Source organism: Nerophis ophidion, linkage group LG15 (assembly GCF_033978795.1).
Source record: "Nerophis ophidion isolate RoL-2023_Sa linkage group LG15, RoL_Noph_v1.0, whole genome shotgun sequence".
NCBI lineage: Eukaryota > Metazoa > Chordata > Actinopteri > Syngnathiformes > Syngnathidae > Nerophis > Nerophis ophidion.
The window spans coordinates 16,926,425-16,945,528 of record NC_084625.1 but is presented as its reverse complement, the minus strand read 5'-3'; the positions used below and the strand labels follow the sequence as shown (position 1 = coordinate 16,945,528).

Here is a 19,104-nt window from a genome sequence, read left to right as displayed (position 1 = left end):
TAAGTTCATGAATCCAGATGGATCTCTATTACAATCCCTAAAGAGAGCACTGTAAATTGATGATTACTTCTATGTGTAGAAATCTTTATTTGTAATTGAATTACTTGTTTATTTTTCAACAAGTTTTTAGTTATTTTATATCTTTTTTTCCAAATAGTTCAAGAAAGACCACAACAAATGAGCAATATTTTGCACTGTTTCACATTTTAATCAATCAAAAACTGATGACAGTTCTGTATTTTAGTTAATCTCTTTTCAACCAAAAATGCTTTGCTCTGATTAGGGGGTACTTGAATTAAAAAAAAAATGTTCACAGGGGGTACATTACTGAAAAAAGGTTGAGAACCACTGCCTTAAAAGATCATGTTTACAGTGATTGTTTTATATGTATTTTTTATGTATGTCGCTTTGGATAAAAGCATCTGCCAAATACTTAAACATAAGCATATATAAACACCTGAAAGTCTTTATATCAGCTAAACCCACCAATCTGTTTCACTGGATTCAAGATAAAACCAAATTCTGTCAGTATTTGAATATTGTTACTTGAAGACTTATTCTTGGTTACAATTTTACAGTTAAGAAAGTATTGTCTTATACTTTGCCTAAAATTAGAATGCATCATAATCCGTGGCGGCTGGTGAATGTTAAGTGGGGCTGAAAGTTTGTTACTTTATATTACCGAGGGTTTATTGACAAAATAAAAGTGTAAATGCACACAGTAAAAAGGTTGCAAAGCTCAAAGGTTTATTTATCATCTTGGTCAAATATGAAAACACCATTATCAGAAATCGTGCTCAAAAACAAACATTTTACATCATTGTTCTGCCACTGTTGAATGTACAACAAAAGCTACACAGACTTTACTTGCTCTCGCTTCCCATTTTGGGGGGTTAGACAGGACATGTTTCTTGTATGGTGATAATTTAGATATGTAGGATTATCCCATTTCATAGTGCAACTTTTAGCCAAACAATAACTCAAATGTAACTCGAAAACAAGCAAAACATTAGCAAATGAGACACACGTCTTACAGCAATAGGCTAGGCGCAGGAGACTAGAATGCAGAAGTGAACTGAAATTTTGAAGCATTAAGAGTTAAACATTTCTACATTTTCAGCAGATTTTTAAGGTCTAAACAGGGAATTTGAAAATCAGAGACAACATCAACATGCCTAAGCGCCAACACCACAAAGCAGAAAAACAGTAATAAATAGGTCAAGTATAAAACTCTGGGAAACACTGTCCCCGACAAGTTGTTCCACCCTTGGGAGTGAAATATGAGAGGCACTGCTCTCGATAAATACACACTTAAAGACAAACGCACACACAAACACATATCGGTAGGCAAAAACTACCATCACTTTTCATTATGGAAGACACTGCTCCCGATAATGGGGTTGTAATTATGGGGGTCACTGCCCCCGATAACTGACGCCAATCGCTCCAAAGTGAACATTAGGTTGTCAATTGCATGTAATAGAATTTTGTTTGTCATTAATTTGTCCGCCTTATACCTTTTAGACACGGAACCTTATTTTTCATACATGATTTGGATAGCTAGACTTTTCAGTTTTTAATTGTGTCGAATAATTAATTTTGGCTTCCTGAGCGAGGAGCGGTTGTGGCACTCCAATTTTTGTCAGCAAAAGTTGAAGAGTCGTCACGTAGCAGATGCTGCTGTCAGATTAACGGTATAACCGTCATAATTATGGAAGGCACTGCTTCCGATAATGTCGTATAAAAAGAAGAAAAAAAAAAAGTGAACGTCGCGCTGCTAAAACTATGAGGTATAAATGAGGTTTTATGGCAGGAGGTCACAGCGAAGGCGCTCTGTTGTGTGAGGAGGAGGCAGCAGGTTCATCAGTAGCATTCAAAGTTTTCTAGTAAAACTTTTTCAAGTTGAAGCCCCCCCTCTCTCCACAACATAAACTGATTTTAAAAAAACATCCGAAAAAAGTACAATTTGTAGCTAAACAAGTACATTTTTCCATCCTGGCGGTTTGGAGTGTTAAATACAAATTGTACCTTAAAAAGGGCGGGACTAAATCGTGACTGACAGCTTTCGTTTAAGTGCTTTTTTTTTTTCTCTCTCTTTTCAGTGTTCACTTTTACACGCGCACGCCGACGCCCTCGATTTAATTGTCGTCCTCTTCCCAAATTTCACTCATCATGCCGTTGGAACACGCCTTCACACTCCAGGTGGCAAAGGCCAGCTGGGTGTGTAGCTCTTTGAGGTCCGTCATCTCGGCGATGGACGCCAAAGTGTGGGGGCCTCGGCCCACCAGGATGTGACGGAAAGGGGTCTCGACCGGGGACACGTACGGCGAGAGCAGATTCTGCTCCACCTGGAATGAAAGACACGCGGCTTAAGGGGCTGGCGTCGAGGCTTACTACTTATGATCTTCTTACGCTCATGAGCCTTTCGTTCAGGAGGCGAGAGGCCCGGTCTTCGCTCATGTCAGTGTGGAGGATGGCGGTGTTGAGGTTGGCCACCGCACGTTGGAAGGTGCCGTGAGCATTTTCCAGCCAGTCTGGATCCACGCCTTTCAGATCACCGCTCTGCAGAGCAAAAAACAAAAGTACATGAGCGTAGGAATAGCACATAGCTTTGCAGTCACCACAATGTCATCTTGACTCCTTTTATAGCTTGTCATTAGGGTGGAACGTATGACATACTGCCAATACAATAGGGGCTTGTCAGCTTTCTACATCACAGGCTAAGAATGGTAATTAGACTATATAGAGAATGATTGGAGCTAGAACTAATCAATGTGTTATGTTAACTCTTATTGCAAATTATGATGCGAAATTGGAGGAATAGTGGTCTGCAAAGGAAGTAATGTGCTAAAAGCAGACCATTCACAGGGTAGGAAGGGGAGGAGCAAACCACACATACCAGTGTTAAAATGACAGCAAAAAGCATAAATAAATTACAAATACGTACGATGAAAGTACTGCCTCTTTTCTCGTTTTTCTAAGTATGTTTTAAAAACATTTTATGAAATCTCAGCTGGTGGAAAATAGCAGAATATAAAACTTATCAGACCACAGTACCAAACCACAAGAGTGAGCGCAGCCTATGACTATGGATGGGTGTTTAAATTTTAACTCATACCAGCTCCAACTCTGTTCTCGAAAAACTGTGCCGGTGCTTAAAAAATGGACATATGAAAATGTTGTGAGATTCAAATTGATTAGACTAGTATTGGAAAGACTTCAAAGTCAAACACTTCAAAGATTTTTATGGTCAATCTTTACATACATACAAGATTTACGGAAAAATCGAGATTAGTAAAAGGTGTATAAAAAAAAAAAAAACTGACTTAATTACAATTCTTAATTGATTTAAAAATATTTTTAAAAATCAAGAAAAAAAAAAATCTCTCTATATTATTATTTTTTGTTTTCAATCTGTCCTGTCCAGCCACTCAGACAAATCATATAGCTGATGTCGATGATCATATCTGCTGTACAGATTTACTTAAGAAAAGTGTGTTGACATTTCTCCTGTTGCCTTATTTGTCTTAAGCAAATTTCCAAGTCCGGAATAAGAGTGGTTGCTGCATCCAAGTGCAATTTGAAACTTCGGATTGGCATTAAATCCAGTAATTGAGGTTGTGAATGTGCTTTTATTCTGAAGGTGTCTTACAGGATGTCACTGCTTCTGGCAGCAAAATCCTTCAATTATATAAGCTTAATGTAAAAATTGGCCCTATTTCTGAACGTGAGTGTAAATGTTGTCTGTCCATCTGTGTTGGCCCTGGTGACTTGTCCAGGGTGTACCCGCCTTCTGCCTATGTGAAGCTGGGATAGGCTCCAGACCCCCCCTCCCGTGAACTCATAAGGGACAAGCGGTAGAAAATGGATGGATGGATGGATGGATGGATGGATACCTACTTGAAAGGGATGTTTGCAATATTTACACAGATGTCTACAGGGCGCTAACTTTCCAAATCTATTTTACACAGTATATTCCGCCCTCATCCGGCTTCTACGATGTTATGACGTAACACGTGCATGTGCATTATTTTTGGGTGTTGTTAGCTAATAATAGCGATTTGGATAGTATGTGTTAGCTGTCATTATATGTACCGTATTTTTCGGAGTATAAGTCGCACCTGCCGAAAGAAAATGCCTAATAAAGAAGGGAAAAAACATATATAAGTCACACCGGAGTATAAATTGCATTTTTGTGGGAAATTTATTTGATAAAACCCAACACCAAGAATAGACATTTGAAAAGCCATTTAAAATAAAGAATAGTGAACAACAGGCTGAATAAGTGTACGTTATATGACGCATGAATAACCAACTGAGAAGGTGCCTGGTATGTTAACGTAACATATTATGGTAAGAGTCATTCAAATAACTATAACATATAGAACATGCTATACGTTTAACCAAACAATCTGTCACTCCTAATCGCTAAATCCCATGAAATCTTATACGTCTAGTCCCTTACGTGAATGAGCTAGATAATATTATTTGATATTTTACGGTAATGTGTTAATAATTTCACACATAAGTTGCTCCTGAGTATAAGTCGCACCCCTGGCCAAACTATGAAAAAAACTACGACTTATAGTTAGAAAAATACGGTATATTATATCATAATATGACCGCTAAAGGTTTGTTGTCTCTCTTGGACTGCTATTGCATGTGTGCATGCGCTCCTTGCGCGTACGTGTTAATGAGACCGGGTGAGTGACCGTCAACACCAATCATTTCATTCGAGCCGGAAAAAATGTTACTACACAAACTTAGTAATTGTGAAAAATATGGACAGTTTTAAGACAAATGTGTTCTGTTAAACCAATAATGGTAACACAAGCTCGCCAATGGTGTTCATGTTATATTTTTTGCTTTAAATAAATTTAACTGTGAGCAAGTTGCAAACAGCCCCTTTAATACATGAAGAAATAAATAAGAAAATTTACAAAATGTCCTAATCGTTGCAGCAATACGGAACATACAGAATGTGCCAAAAAGTGACTTTTGTAATATTGATGCTCATATTTCTGGGGGGCTTTTTGAGTGCAATCTTACTGGCTGTATGTGACCTTCATTGGTGCCTGATAAGGAAGTGCTGTGTTCTCGTGGGTACTGGTTTGCCTAGTACTGCGTTGCTTTCGGTTTTGAGGGAGGCTGTTGGTGGGCAAAGGTTAGTAATGACTTAAACAAGCGAGTCAGATTCTGACGGTACATGTCTTACAAAACGTTACTTGTCCAACATCATTGGCAAGCATTCATGTAGCACCGATCTAGTTGTTAATATCGCTTACGCTGGCACCGGTGCCGTTATGAAACCTATCTAACCGTACCTATGACAACATGTCTGTATTTACTACAACAACATGTGTTATTGCATGGTACTCACCTGGATGAGCTGGTAGACATGCCTGTAGACTCGCATCAAGGCCTTGGGGACAACCTTGCGGTACCCACCCACGTCGAGCCTGAGTAGGCGATCGTGTACCAAGCGAAGGGCCATGTGGCCGGCAAACTGGGCAGCCAGCACTGTTGTTTCGCTGGTGCGCTGGGCCGTGTTGTACTTCAAGTGGTCCATGTTGTCCATGCTGGTGCCGTAGTACTCGTAGGCTTCCACCTTTACAATAGGTGGTTAGTGCGCTTGGACTAAAATAATCTTGAAATGTGACAGAAAAGACTCACATTGGGAGTGATGAAGTGGAAAGAGATGGACGGAATTCCCGCAAAGGCCAAAAATGGATAAGCAGGGTCGTCAATGGACATGGGCCTTAGTCTGCAATCACACAAACATTTTATTTCCTCCTTATGACATTCTGTCTACTTTTTGGCTAAAGGCTTGACTACTCACACATTGGTCTCCCATTTTGTGGTGCCCACCATATCGTACACGGTCCTGGAATCTAATGGACTTCTCACCTGGGAGATACCATTACAATTAATGACAGACATGTTCATAGTGACACAATTACAAGACACTATTTCTCCACCTAAACAGCAATCACAAAGATGGTTTACTAGACGGCGTTCACACTTGAATACAACAAAGACAAAACTTGTTGAAACCAAATCAAACACTGCAACAGAGGAGCAGCTTCGGTGCTAATTTTACTGTGATCAATTTAGGCGGGGTCTGATATTGGGGTTAACACAGTGGACTAAAACTGTGACGTTACCTCCTTCATTGTATCCTCCAATAGGTTGTACAACAGCGGGCTTGCTGAGGCAATAAAGCCCCCGCGACCTGTGAAGACCCACAAGTTTAGTTAAGAGATAACCTCAAATGTTTATGCTGTGTGTGTCTATACGTACCCATGACCATACCGTCCAGGCTTATATACGTGCACATTCTCTTGTCTAGTGAGGACAGATAGCCCTGAAAACAGATATGTTATTAAAACATTTGCTACTAATATTTTCCCACCTTTGAACAAAGTCAACTGTACATGAGATCTCATCTCATGTGAAGTTCATTATGTTCAAGGACATAACACAAATGCACCATGTGTTTCCTATCCTTGCAATTACACACATATTGCATCTCATTTAGCACAAAATCCTTACTAAGGCGGTGCTGCAACATGGACAAAGCATGTTAAGAGGGCATCCATTCTGCTTTAGACCAGTGGTTCTTAACCTTGTTTGAGGTACCGAACCCCACCAGTTTCATATGCGCATTCACCGAACCCTTCTTTAGTGAAAAATAAAATGTTTTTAAAATTCAAGACAAAGTTATATGTTTCTGGTACCACTTTAGTATGGGGAGCATATTCTAAGTAACAAAGACTTAAATTAGAGTTATTTGAAAACTAGGGGAACATATTCTAAGTAATAAAGACTTAATTTAGAGTTATTTGGTTTGGGTCAGGGTTAGAGGATTAGGGTTATAATAAGTTCTTGCCGAATAAGGCATTAATAAGTACTTAATAATGACTAACTAAGAGCCACTATGTTACTAATTTGCATGTCAATAAGCAACTGATTAATGGTGAATATGTTCCCCATACTAAAGTGTAACAATGTTTTTTTTTTTTTACTGGTGCACAAAATGAACCGTGCATGAACATCACCTTGTTCAAACAACAAAACCAACACAGTGGATAAACATACAGCAAATTACACACCTGCAAATCAGTCAGCTGTTGCCGTACCCGTAATACGCCGATAGGGAGAAGTTTGTATTTACACGATGAGACAGGTGTGTTTTGACCTCCGCCGAACCCCTAGGGTTCGATCGAACCCAAGTTAAGAACCACTGCTTTAGACAGTTTGGTCTCCTCTCCAGCGCTGGTATTGCTATCGTTTGTACTTACTCCTTCTTGTAGAATATATTGTTAAACTTCAAATCTAGTCACCTCTAATCACTTTAGAACGCCTTAGAACATAAGTATCTTGGTGGACTCTTCCATCTTAAAAGGGAGAGTCCTAACAATACCTTCTGTGCATCCTAAATCATTGATAAATCTCACCTCCAAAAATTCAGTTGCGCCAACGCTGCCGTATTCCCCGGCACTCCAGCTTGCAAACACCAAGCTTCTCCTGGGTCGAAAGCCGTCTGGAAGGTTGCACATAAGCATTCCGTTACGTCAAGCTTGTTTTAAGCATTAGTGGCCCCCAACTTTGGGTTCTGCTTACAATGACAGCATACATATATCTAATATTGATCATATGATCATATATAATCATCACTATGAAAGTGACGCATGAGTGTATTTCTTAGTACCTTTTGTCACCATCTCACTGATGGCGTTGGCCAGCTCCAGCAGCACGGATGAACCAACGGCGGCTCTGGCGTAGCCTTTACCCCATGCGTCCCTCTGGGCTCCCAGGACCACGTACTGGTCTACAACACACACACACACACCACTTTATTTTCTCTCCAAACTTTTCCCGACAAGTGCCGCATACTTGAAAAGTCAACGCATGTTATTTTTAAAATTCTGTCAGAAAAACACAAAACAAACAAATAACATATTCGAAGCCAAATCCCTGTTTCAGCTTTGGTTATCAATGACAAAGCATATAATCTAATGTTGTCTAATGAAGCAGATTAATCACACTTTAGAATTTGGATTAATCATGATTAATTCAAGATTTTGCGTGCTTGCTTGATTTAATTTAATTTGAAAAAGACACTAAAATTTGAACACAAATGCAGGTACATTGTCAAAATGTGACCCAGAATTTTTTTTTTTTTCTTGAATGCAAGTCATTTCTTTGCAGTTAATTATGTGGAGTTAATTATTTTCATACATCGCTTTTTTCTCTAGGGACTCAAACCACTTTACACAGTGATCCTCATTATCTCCATCTTTAAAATACATTTAAATCAGTGTGGGTGGCAGTGTAACCAAGGACACAACAGCTAAGGTGAGCAAGAATCAAACCTAAAACCCTCAAACTGCAACCTTTTAGTATGTATTACAAGATTATCATCTACTGTGTGGATTATTTATAGTCTTTTTTTTTTTTTTTAAGTTCTGATTAACGTAATTTATTACTTCAATGACGCTGGCCCTTGAGGCGTAACATTACTGCTGTTGCTGTCACCATGTCACTTTTACAGTTATTGCTGTAGCTTGTTTCTTGTCCCTCCCCATTGGTCCTATTTTCTCTTGCAATTTACCCTCAGTCCCTCTCGCTCAGGGGTGTCAAACGTACGGCCCTCGAGCCTGAACAGGTTTAATCCAGCCCGCTAAATCAGTTTGCCAAGTATAAAAATGAGCTGCAATTTTTTAAAGAAAGAAATTGCTGTTGTAAATATGTCCACTGGATGTCAAAATAGTTAAATAAATAAATGGGTTGTACTTGTATAGCCCTTTTCTACCTTCAGGGTACTCAAAGCGCTTTGACACTACTTCCACATTTACCCATTCACACACACATTCACACACTGATGGAGAGAGCTGCCATGCAAGGCGATAACCAGCACCCATCAGGAGCAAGGGTGAAGTGTCTTGCTCAGGACACAACGGACGTGACGAGGTTGGTACTAGGTGGGGATTGAACCAGGGACCCTCGGTTTGCGCACGGCCACTCTTCCACTGCGCCACGCCGTCCCTTTTTTAGATCAAGTGCACCTCACGTCACACATCACAATGTTTAAGATTATGTGTTAGATGACTTAAAGTGCCCTCTGGATAGGCTGCCGTTACTCCAATCAGCACAGGTGCAAGCAATCAGCTGCTCCTGTTATGGCTGAGGGCAGACTACTGCTGTACTGACACCAAACACCTTCTTTAATTGTAAATTACACATTTAGCATATTAAATTATGAAACGGTAAGATTCAAAGATCTAAATCAATGGCGTGATTTGCACCCTGAACTCCATTGTAAAAATGTGTTTTTTCTATATTTGTTGTTTGTTGTATTTCATATTATACTTAAATCTAGTGTGTTCACATTGTTTAAGTTTGTAGTAATGCTAACCTTAATTCAGCTATTATGGCGTCATTTCTTGATAATTGTTTTGATGATATAATAATTGCAATATTTAAATGATGATAAATTAATGTGTTGAGGCTTTCACCAATGCGGCAGTTTGAGGAAACACTCGGTTGCTTTTCCAAACACGTATTTGAGAATGCTGAATAATGGCTTTTTAAAAACATTGAGACAGAACTAAGTTCATTGTGTTCTTCATGGTGTTTTTGAAACTGCACCATTTTTTTCCTCAGAATCTTCAACTAACTTGAAGCATTTTGCCAAGAGGATTAGTTGTAATATGTACCTTTCCAAAATGTGCTTGTTCTATTTTTGGCCAAAGCAAAACAAAAGAAACAACTTTAAAGTTGTCTTTATTTTTAAATTATTATGCCATGATTTTATCAATCCGGACTGTTTGGGAATAGATTTTCCTTCATGCGGGCCTTGGGCTAAAATGAGTTTGACACCTCTGCTCTAGCTCAACCCAAATGGTTGAGACAGCCGGCCACCCCACAGAGCCTGGGTTCTGTTTGAGGTTTCTTCCCAAGGGGGCATTATTCCTTGCTTTTGTCACAAAGTGCTTGCTCATATGGGGTAAAGTTGGTTGTTAATGACAAAGAGCGTAGTTTATGACCTGCGCCATGTGTAAAGTGCTTTGAGATAACTTATGTTGTGAATTGGTACTGTATAAATAAAACTGGCTTGACTCTTCAAAAAGATTAAATACGCTCACTAGCAAACGTGCATTATGTGTTAAGTGGGCCTAATTGAGTACATACCAGGATCTACCAGTCCTTGGATAACTCCAAACACATTATGGAGCTCTGTGTTGACCAGCACGTTGTTGACCTCCACACTGATGTTTGCCACACCTCCGAGGTTGTTCGGGCCACCAATTGTCCTACAGAGCATATGGAAGACATTCAGAATGCAAATTTAGATAACATGCATATGTACAACATCAAACTCACTGTTGGAGGGTCTTAGCCATGTTGGCGGTGATGGTCTGAGCCAAGATTTTTGGCAAAGCGGATGACTGGGTCGGCGGGAACTGCGTATGGTTGAAGGAAGGGAATCCCGGAGTGTAAGGGTCGCCTGAGCCCAGATGAACCTGATGAGACAGGGAAAACAATTGGAGTTGGATGTTGATGGTGAAAACTAGCTAGTACCGCCTTAATTGCCACTCACATGGCCATAAAGTGCTGTGTCACCCAAAAATTTGTAATCGTCGGGGTCGGGGTAGATGAGAACAGCAGAGGCTCCACTGGCTTCAGCATTTGCCACCTGGAGAAACAAAACAAACTCCTTAAAAAAACACACACAAATGGCATCCAAAATAGGCGTTCCATGAGGCCGAACATACCTGCTCTGCAAAGCTGTGTTTTCCAGCACGCAACAGCAACACGCTACCTTTCACCTCAATGTTTGCCTTCTGCAGAGTGTCCAGATCCTCAGGACGGCCGTACCCGCCGTACACCAGCTTGCCCTGAAAACATTTTTTGTTTGTATTTTTTTTAAAAAGGCGGACCAATGTAGTTTAGCTGATATTTACATTTTTCAATTAACAGAAGCGTCAGCAGAGGCCGCAGTTACTCACCTCCACCTTCCCTGTGGCGCTGTAGGCAAGGTAACCTTCAGGCTTGAAGTCGTTGGATCCAAAGGTAATAATGTTTGGGCGTTTGCTGCCAATGACAAATACACTGTTGGTGAAAATAATAGTCACAGCGAGAGAGACAAAATATTGATGGAAAATATGGCCTAAAATCTATATTGCGATATATATTGCAGCCGTCTGCGATATCAATATATAATACAAATATTATTTGGCATATAAATGAGAATAGAGGAAATTCAAAACGAGTTACAAAGGGTACTAATTTAGCTGCTGATGTATGCAGTAGCATATGCTTTCATTTGTGGTTGTAATATTTGGTCAAACTATTATTAATCTTCTTGCTGATTTGGTTACTTTCTGATGTAACATTGTTCCATCTACACTTCAGGCAAAATGTAATAAGCACTTAATCTTCTGTCCCTACACATTAGTTTTGGATAATATTAGAAATGTTATTACAAATTGAGCCAAGACCAAGTAGTTACAGTGGCAGTATTGGTCATACCAATGAGGATGCTGATACTTCAAATATTCAATATCACTGATGATTTAATTTGTGATCACAGTAATAATCAGATTGGCAATAAAAGTTAAAAAGAGCTATGGACTTTGTGTGACTTCTTCTGGAAGCTACAACACAATATATTACTATAAATGTTTACTAATTAGTTATTACTACTATTGCCTATGATTGAAATATTTAGGTTTTTCTTACCCTACCGCATTAAGGGACTTATTTCCTGAGTTTGTAAAACAATAAAAAAAAATATATATATATATATATGTATATTTTTTTTTTTCTTTTCTTTTTTTATTATTATTTTTTTGGGGATAATAAAAAATGTCCATCCAACCACTGTAGTTTAGATGTTGTACTGATAATATAGTTGGTATCATTACTTTTAATATTTGCACTGATTCGCCCATCTTGTTAACATTCAAGAGCTTTATCCTCTAACGGTGTGTAATGTATCATGTTTAGCTGTTACTCCAGTGATAAAGATACTGTACATTTAAGAAACGAAGAGGCTTGCTGATTTAGAAGCAGCTTTGTAAAAAAAAAAAAAATAACAGTTTTTAAGAATGAAAAACAATTTCTTAAAAAGAAAAATTAGTTAAAAAAAAAAAAAAAGAAAGAAGCAGCTTTGCACTGTCAATAACATAAACCACTTGCATGTATGCTACAATGCGCGGACAGTTGTTTGTTTGCCTGTCAAAATTGTGGGACAACGCTATAATAATAATAATAATAATAATAATAATAATAATGGATTAGATTTGTATAGCGCCTTTCTTGACACTCAAAGTGCTTCACAGAGAAGTGAGAACCCATCATTCATCCACACCTGGCGGTGGTAAGCTACTTTCGTAGCCACAGCTGCCCTGGGGTAGACTGACGGAAGGGTGGCTGCCAGTTTGCGCCGACGGCCCCTCCGACCACCACCCATCATTTATCATTCATTCACCAGTGTGAGCGACACTGGGGGAAAAGGTGAAGTGGCCTGCCCAAGGACACAAATGCAGCGATTTGGATGGTAAGAGGCTGGCAGCTAACCTGCAATCCTCGGGTTACTGGCACGGCCGCTCTACCCACTACGCCATGCCGCCCCGCTATAGCGTGTCATCAACATGCATTATCTCGATATGACAATTGTATTAAAAGCTCTATCGTCGTCTAAATTCATATCATTTAAATCATTTATATCACGCAACCCTACTTCAAATATGATAATGTATTCTATTTGAACCTGTCGGGCTTCTGCAGCTGGACATAGTGGACATCTGTCCAGATTTGCATCCTCAGTCTCCTGAATTCGTCAGCGATGAGGTTCCCCTGATGAATGTCGCCTTCTCCGCCCGCCAAGCGTGATGGCACATCGAACTCCCTGCAGAGAGGTCCTAATTAAACTCATTTTTAAATGTACAGTAAAGCATGTTTTACACCACAACAAGCCTCATTATTATATCAGAAATTCCAGGAGCTATAAAAAGATTTGATATGCTGCTGCTGATGGGTCATCCCGCTGCTTGGTGACATTTTGGGATGCATGTTATCAAGCTTAAAAGGAGCTTCAAGGGGTTATGACTTCAATCAGGCAAGATAAGTGAAAAGCGTACTTGAGACGTGTGTCAAAAGCCTCGCTGGTAAGTTTGTTGTCGAGGAGCTGGACGATGTCCTGCCAGTTTAGCGGGAGTTCTTCCTCATGTGGATCCACCTCTTCCTCTGGTTCTGGCTGTGTTTTCACGGTCACTTCTGGCTGTGGCGGTGTCACTGTCACCTCTTTCTGCACCTGATTCACTTCCCCTACCGTCGCCGACTGATTCCCGCAGCTGACGGGGTCCACGGCCATCTTCCTGTGGCTGACATAAGCAACAAAGTAGCCTGGAAAAAAATTGTGATACTGATCAATTAGGGGCCTTCTGTGTTTCAAACTTGGTGATGAGAGTGTATGTTTTACCGAGGATGAAGGCGACCAAGAAGCCAATCGCCAGGAGACAGAAGATGCGTCGGTTGTTGTCCCGGGGCGCCGGCCGGAATGTCGGAGACATGTCGTTCTGCTCCATCTCTGTGTTGTCATCGCCGGCATCATCAGATAGTTTTATCTCCACATGTCTATTTGAGTCATCATCACAATGCTGGGTGAACCTTCTATACTGGACGCTTTTAATCTGGCAGGGAAAGGAAGGAGGAAGTGCTTTAAATAAACTATGGAAGTAACATGATATGGCAACTGCAGGAGGAGAGTCACTATCTACTCCCTGTGTGTGACAAAAACATTTAAAGAAAGACCGCTTTAAAGACCATTGTCAAAATATTTTTCAATCTAACAGTCTTGCATATATATTCAGAGTCATTTTATGTTTTTTATGAGCCATCTTTTAATTTGTCTGTCTGGAAAAAAGGCTAAAAGATCCCTTTTGAAATATCAATAGGGGCACACCCATTTCAGTAGCTAAGTGCAGGTAACAGGAAAAGGTGTTGGTTTTCAGCATGCTGTCAAAAGGAAAAAGTAGCGCCCTCCGGTAGACAAATATAACCAGTTTAAATCTTCAAATAAAAAGGTTGCAAAAGTTTAGATTTAGATGAATGTAAGAATATAAGATGCCGGTGCCAAAAGGTATCAAGACTTTAATGACCGAAAAATGTATTAAGAGTAGGGCTGACAAACTATTAAATAGATGTATTCGCGATTAACCACAGTTTGTCTGTAGTTAACTCAAATAAATATAATTTTTCATCTTTAATAAGTGTACACTAGATAGATCATTTTTAAGTTTTAATACCATCACTGGACAATTAGTTTGCTTTAATGAAATGCTTCTTAAACATTATGTTTTTCTTACACAGCTCAACACAAAAAGGACTTGAACACGCTTTTAAAAAATATAAATAAATAAATAAATACTTGCAGTTTGTTGGTGTCTTGCCAGATTTTGTATTTTGTAGGAATACAGAATTTGTATTCCTGCTATAGGAGCACTTGCACAGAGAGGAGAAGCAACACCATGTTTAGATACCACTTTCACGCATTAAAAACACAATGTGGATTGCTACAATCATGGTTTGATTGTCAGAGCTGTTTAGTAATGTAAAATGTGATATTTCTACCTAAATAAATGCTTCCTATATTCTGTACATTACATGCTGTACAAATTAAATGTATGCATACTGCTGAATGAAAATGTGTAAGCTTTCTCTATTTTTTAATAAAATGTAGTATTCAGCGTGTTAAACGATCTGTAATTGCGGACTATCAATCAGATAATAAAAAAAATAATTACTGTAACGATGGGAATATTGTGTAGTTAACTGTAATTACCCGAGGTGGGCTGCAGAGGGCAGTGGCTGGCATGCCTGCTCTATTAGAACTTGTCTCAGTGGGAGGAAGGAGTCCAGAAAGTGTTCTAAGAGCCCTCGTGTGTGTCACGCTTCTGCCTGTTTAGTTCAACAGTGCTCTTTGTAAACATAAATAAAACGCTGAGCCGCCGCTATCACAATACACTTTATTTCAATCTGCGAGAAAACATGTATTAAGTAAAAATATCACAGAACAATACCACAAAACGTCTTTGACAAAGCATGATCCCATTGTAAGACAATTGTTTGTTCTTTTGTTGGTTTATACCGGATGTGAAGAGTAGTGCTATTATTGTATTACCGAACGTGTGTGATTGTTATGAGAAAAGACTGGACATATTTTGACGAAGTCTACGATTCTGTTGAGCTTTTATTCCATCTTTAGGGCTATATAAGTAAACATTGATTGATTGATTGATCTTAATGAAACCGTTCAAGTAACAATCTACATTTTATGTTTTTAATGCACTCAAATGTAATGTAAACACGGACATGAAGACCCTCCTCTCTGCAAAGGGCAAAGCCAAAGAGTTAGCCTCAATGAGGTCGTCTTGCGGCGATTGAAGATAAAATGGTCTTGCCCTGAGAAAACTTGCCATGGCTTTGGACTGCTCATGTCTGCTTTCTTTGTGCATTTCTGCTCGCAATTTTTTCGCTTGTGGCTTCACAGTAACTCAACGCCATTACATTTCCTCAAACTACAGAATGGCCCTAGGTTGAAGTGAAGTGAATTATATTTATATAGCGCTTTTTCTCTAGTGACTCAAAGCGCTTTACATAGTGAAACCCAATATCTAAGTTACAATTAAACCAGTGTGGTTGGCACTGGGAGCAGGTGAGTAAAGTGTCTTGCCCAAGGACACCCCGGCAGTGACTAGGATGGCGGAAGCGTGAATCGAACCTGGAACCCTCAAGTTGCTGGCACGGCCACTCTAACAAGCTATACCGAGCTATAGGGGGAAAAAGGAGTCAAGAAGTTAATTGCACGTTAAAAAAATCATTGTCGTTGAAAGTACTTCTACATAATGCGTTATCGCGTTAACTTTAATCAAATCAATTGCACTTTTGAATTTGGAATATTCAAAGTAAATTGTTTCCTTACATAATATTAAATACCCTAGAAAAAAGACGTCAATATTTGAAAACGAGTGCAATTTTAAGAGTATTGTCAGAAATTCAGAATATCACCCAGAACTTTTGTTTTATATATTTTACTTGTGTGTACATCATTAACAAATTTATTTAAAGTACAGTCGAGTAAGGTTTCCCCGTTAATGTAATTGAATGCGGCGAGTCGCCACTGCATTTTCATTGCAACCACACCTTGAAAATAAGGTATTTTTTTTTACCTGAAAACATATTAAAAGTAATAGAATATATTGTAGCCCCCAGAAAGAAAACCACACAAATTCAAATGCTATTTTTAACTTTTGATGCCAATCTTATGATACCAAACGACACAATTCAAACTGGTTTTACCTCCGGTGTAAACACTTTCATATCCGTGAGTCCACGCTTCCTCAGAAACACAACAATTTCTCATTCTGCACCAATCACCTTTCAGGCACGGACGGTGTGTTCGCAAAAATGGGATAAAGTGAACATAAAACATTAATACTAGCTGGTCACCGAAACCCGTGCAGTCGAAACCGCATTTAAAAATTGTCTGGAGCGTTGTCAGCAGGTCTGCAATGTTGACGTAATCTTAATATATGCCAGATTTACCCACGGCAGCCATCTACAAAATGTTCACATATAAGAGGACAGTGGTGGCTTTTAAGGTGAGAAAGTCAAAATGGAGCAACATCGCGAAGCAAGTGTGACGACATGCTTTCTGTCTCTTTTGTCAAAGACATTGAGGGACAGAAGTAGTCTCTAAACACGAATACATCTTATATTAACACCAGAAAAAGATGCTAGATTTGTTGCTAGTTGTTTTTAATTTAAAAAATAGTTATTAAAAGTCTCTGGACACTTGAAAATTTCTCAACAAAATACATTGTATAATAAGCAGCAACAATCAAAAAATATGGAAAAATTACCAAAAATATATGTTAATACTAATTAATAACAACAATATTTATTTTTAAATGTATGGATACACTTTTTGCGCATTTTTAAATAAAAAATATAGCAAAAATTATTCAAACTACTCAATAAGGTCATGGTGATTACGCCCACCACCACCACCGCCACAGGAATCTTGTCAGATTAGGGGAAACCCTGGTCGAGGTTTATTTTAATGTGAAATTTGCTAGCAAGCGATCCACGCAGCCTTTCAGGTAACCATCTGCATTTAATGTAAAGAAGCACGTGCGCTTCAAGAATAGTGTGATTAATCTGCAATTATACAAAATGAATTCAATATTTTTTTGTGATTACTCACGAGTTAACATGTTATTTTGATAGACCTAATAAAAAGTCAAGAAAAGACCAGCTGTATTAGAAACTCACCACGTTGTTGAAGGTAGACTTTAAACGATCCATTTCGGGTCTAAAATACACAAAAACAGCACAAGTCAACACAAGCACTGTCAATTAGGATTCTCAAGTTTTTCCTGTGGGTCAAAAACACGTTTACACAATTACAAACACCATCAAAATACTGTACAATGTCACAATTGCTCTGAAATAAATAGTTTCAACTTTTAAGCATTTTTACAAAGAGGTTTTTGAAACTTAAAAAAAATATTGCACAATTTGTTTTAAAATGAAAAATATATTACAATATTCTACAAATTGTAGTTAACAAGCTGCCTCACAAACATTCCATTTTACTCAAGTACTTGGCATGACACTTCCTCCTAACTCTCCCCATGATAAAGTGATAACCTTCACATTTTTCCAAGCCGCTAACCTGCTTTGACCTCCTCAGTCCGCCGTCAGTCGGTTCTCCTTAGCCTAAACTGACACACAAGCCCGGATAAGGTTGGCCTTGGTGTATTTCCACAGCAGCAATGTTTAGGATTTAAACAAAAACAAACTTTGCCTGCTTGCTCAAACACCTGACTGTTTCCTCGGAAGATTAGTTATTACCTAAGTAGGACAACATAACCTCCCCTGGCAACATTCACCGGAACAAAACTGGTTGAGCCGGTGGGCTAACTTTAAACTGATTCCAGGAAGTTTTTAAAAATAAAATATTTTTTCCTAGATGTTTCCTCATTATCACATTTTGGTTACAATTGTACAAACAGATTCTATGCAAAAAGCATGTACCAGCAAAAAAAGGCTTGACTAATTTGTGTAGTTTTGTGAATTTGCATATTATGCATGGTACAACTGAACTTAATCATAACTGATAGACAGGAAATGTCATGCATTTGTTTTACCATACTTGAAAAACCTTTTCAACCCTGTTTCTTCTTTACCAACAGCCTCTTTTGAAAGGTCATTAATAATCAATACTGGCATTAATTTCCATGCAGACCAGAGGGCTTTACCAGGGATATAAAGCACATTGATTAGCAGGAAACGGTGAGTCATTGCAGAATAAACGTTTACAAAGAAAGGTGGGGAGGGGCTACGTGTGTTTCCTCATAACCTGGTTACACACGCCATGCGGTAAACATCTCTTTCTACAAAGAAGGGAACAATATATACAATATATATATTACAAGTGAAACAAAATAGGTGTACATTTAAATTAGGGCTGTCAAAAATAAACTGTGATTAATCACAAAATATTGCATTAATCATGAACACACTTGGAATAATCATGCAATTTATTTTGACTGTACACGCTCTTTTACCATTACCGCTGTATAATCAGTGATACGATCAATGCATAAGTCTGGACAAAAATGAGCGAGGGGTGTGCTCGCTGACAGACTTTACTCCAAATTAGATAAAACTCTTACCAGGTTGTGTACAAATAAATGACAAGCATTCAAGTAAAACTTAAAAATCTTCCTGGATGACATTCGGACTGTAAAATTGCACTTGTGTACAAATATTGGGGTATTTTCTTGAGTAAATTTTAACTATGCAGAGGAGTAAATACCCTGTGTTTAATTACAAAATTACAAATTTTACTCCAAATGACATAAAACTGTTTCCAAGTTTTGTACAAATAAATGACATGCATTCAAGTAAAACTTAAAAATTCTTCCTGGATGGCATTCAGACTGTAAAATCGCACTTGCGTATGAATATTGGGGTATCTTCTTTAGTAAATTTTAATAATGCAGGAGTAGTAAATCCCCTATGATTAAT

At 38.6% G+C, this 19,104-nt stretch overlaps 1 protein-coding gene across 1 annotated transcript; it reads right to left on the bottom strand.

Annotated features, from left to right (window-relative positions):
• Positions 1 to 725: 725 nt before the first annotated feature.
• On the bottom strand, positions 726 to 17,722 carry tfr1b (transferrin receptor 1b). Its single transcript, XM_061921558.1, has 19 exons — positions 17,652 to 17,722; positions 17,344 to 17,383; positions 13,490 to 13,700; positions 13,149 to 13,413; positions 12,779 to 12,916; positions 11,013 to 11,097; positions 10,779 to 10,901; positions 10,604 to 10,699; positions 10,387 to 10,526; positions 10,195 to 10,316; positions 7,712 to 7,831; positions 7,458 to 7,543; positions 6,301 to 6,364; positions 6,165 to 6,232; positions 5,840 to 5,907; positions 5,674 to 5,764; positions 5,381 to 5,608; positions 2,413 to 2,562; positions 726 to 2,348 (listed from the first exon to the last, which is right to left on the bottom strand). The coding sequence occupies exons 1-19, from the start codon at positions 17,705 to 17,707 to the stop codon at positions 2,139 to 2,141; spliced, it is 2,361 nt and encodes a 786-aa protein (XP_061777542.1). The 5' UTR covers positions 17,708 to 17,722; the 3' UTR covers positions 726 to 2,138.
• Between the last annotated feature and the right edge of the window lie 1,382 nt (positions 17,723 to 19,104).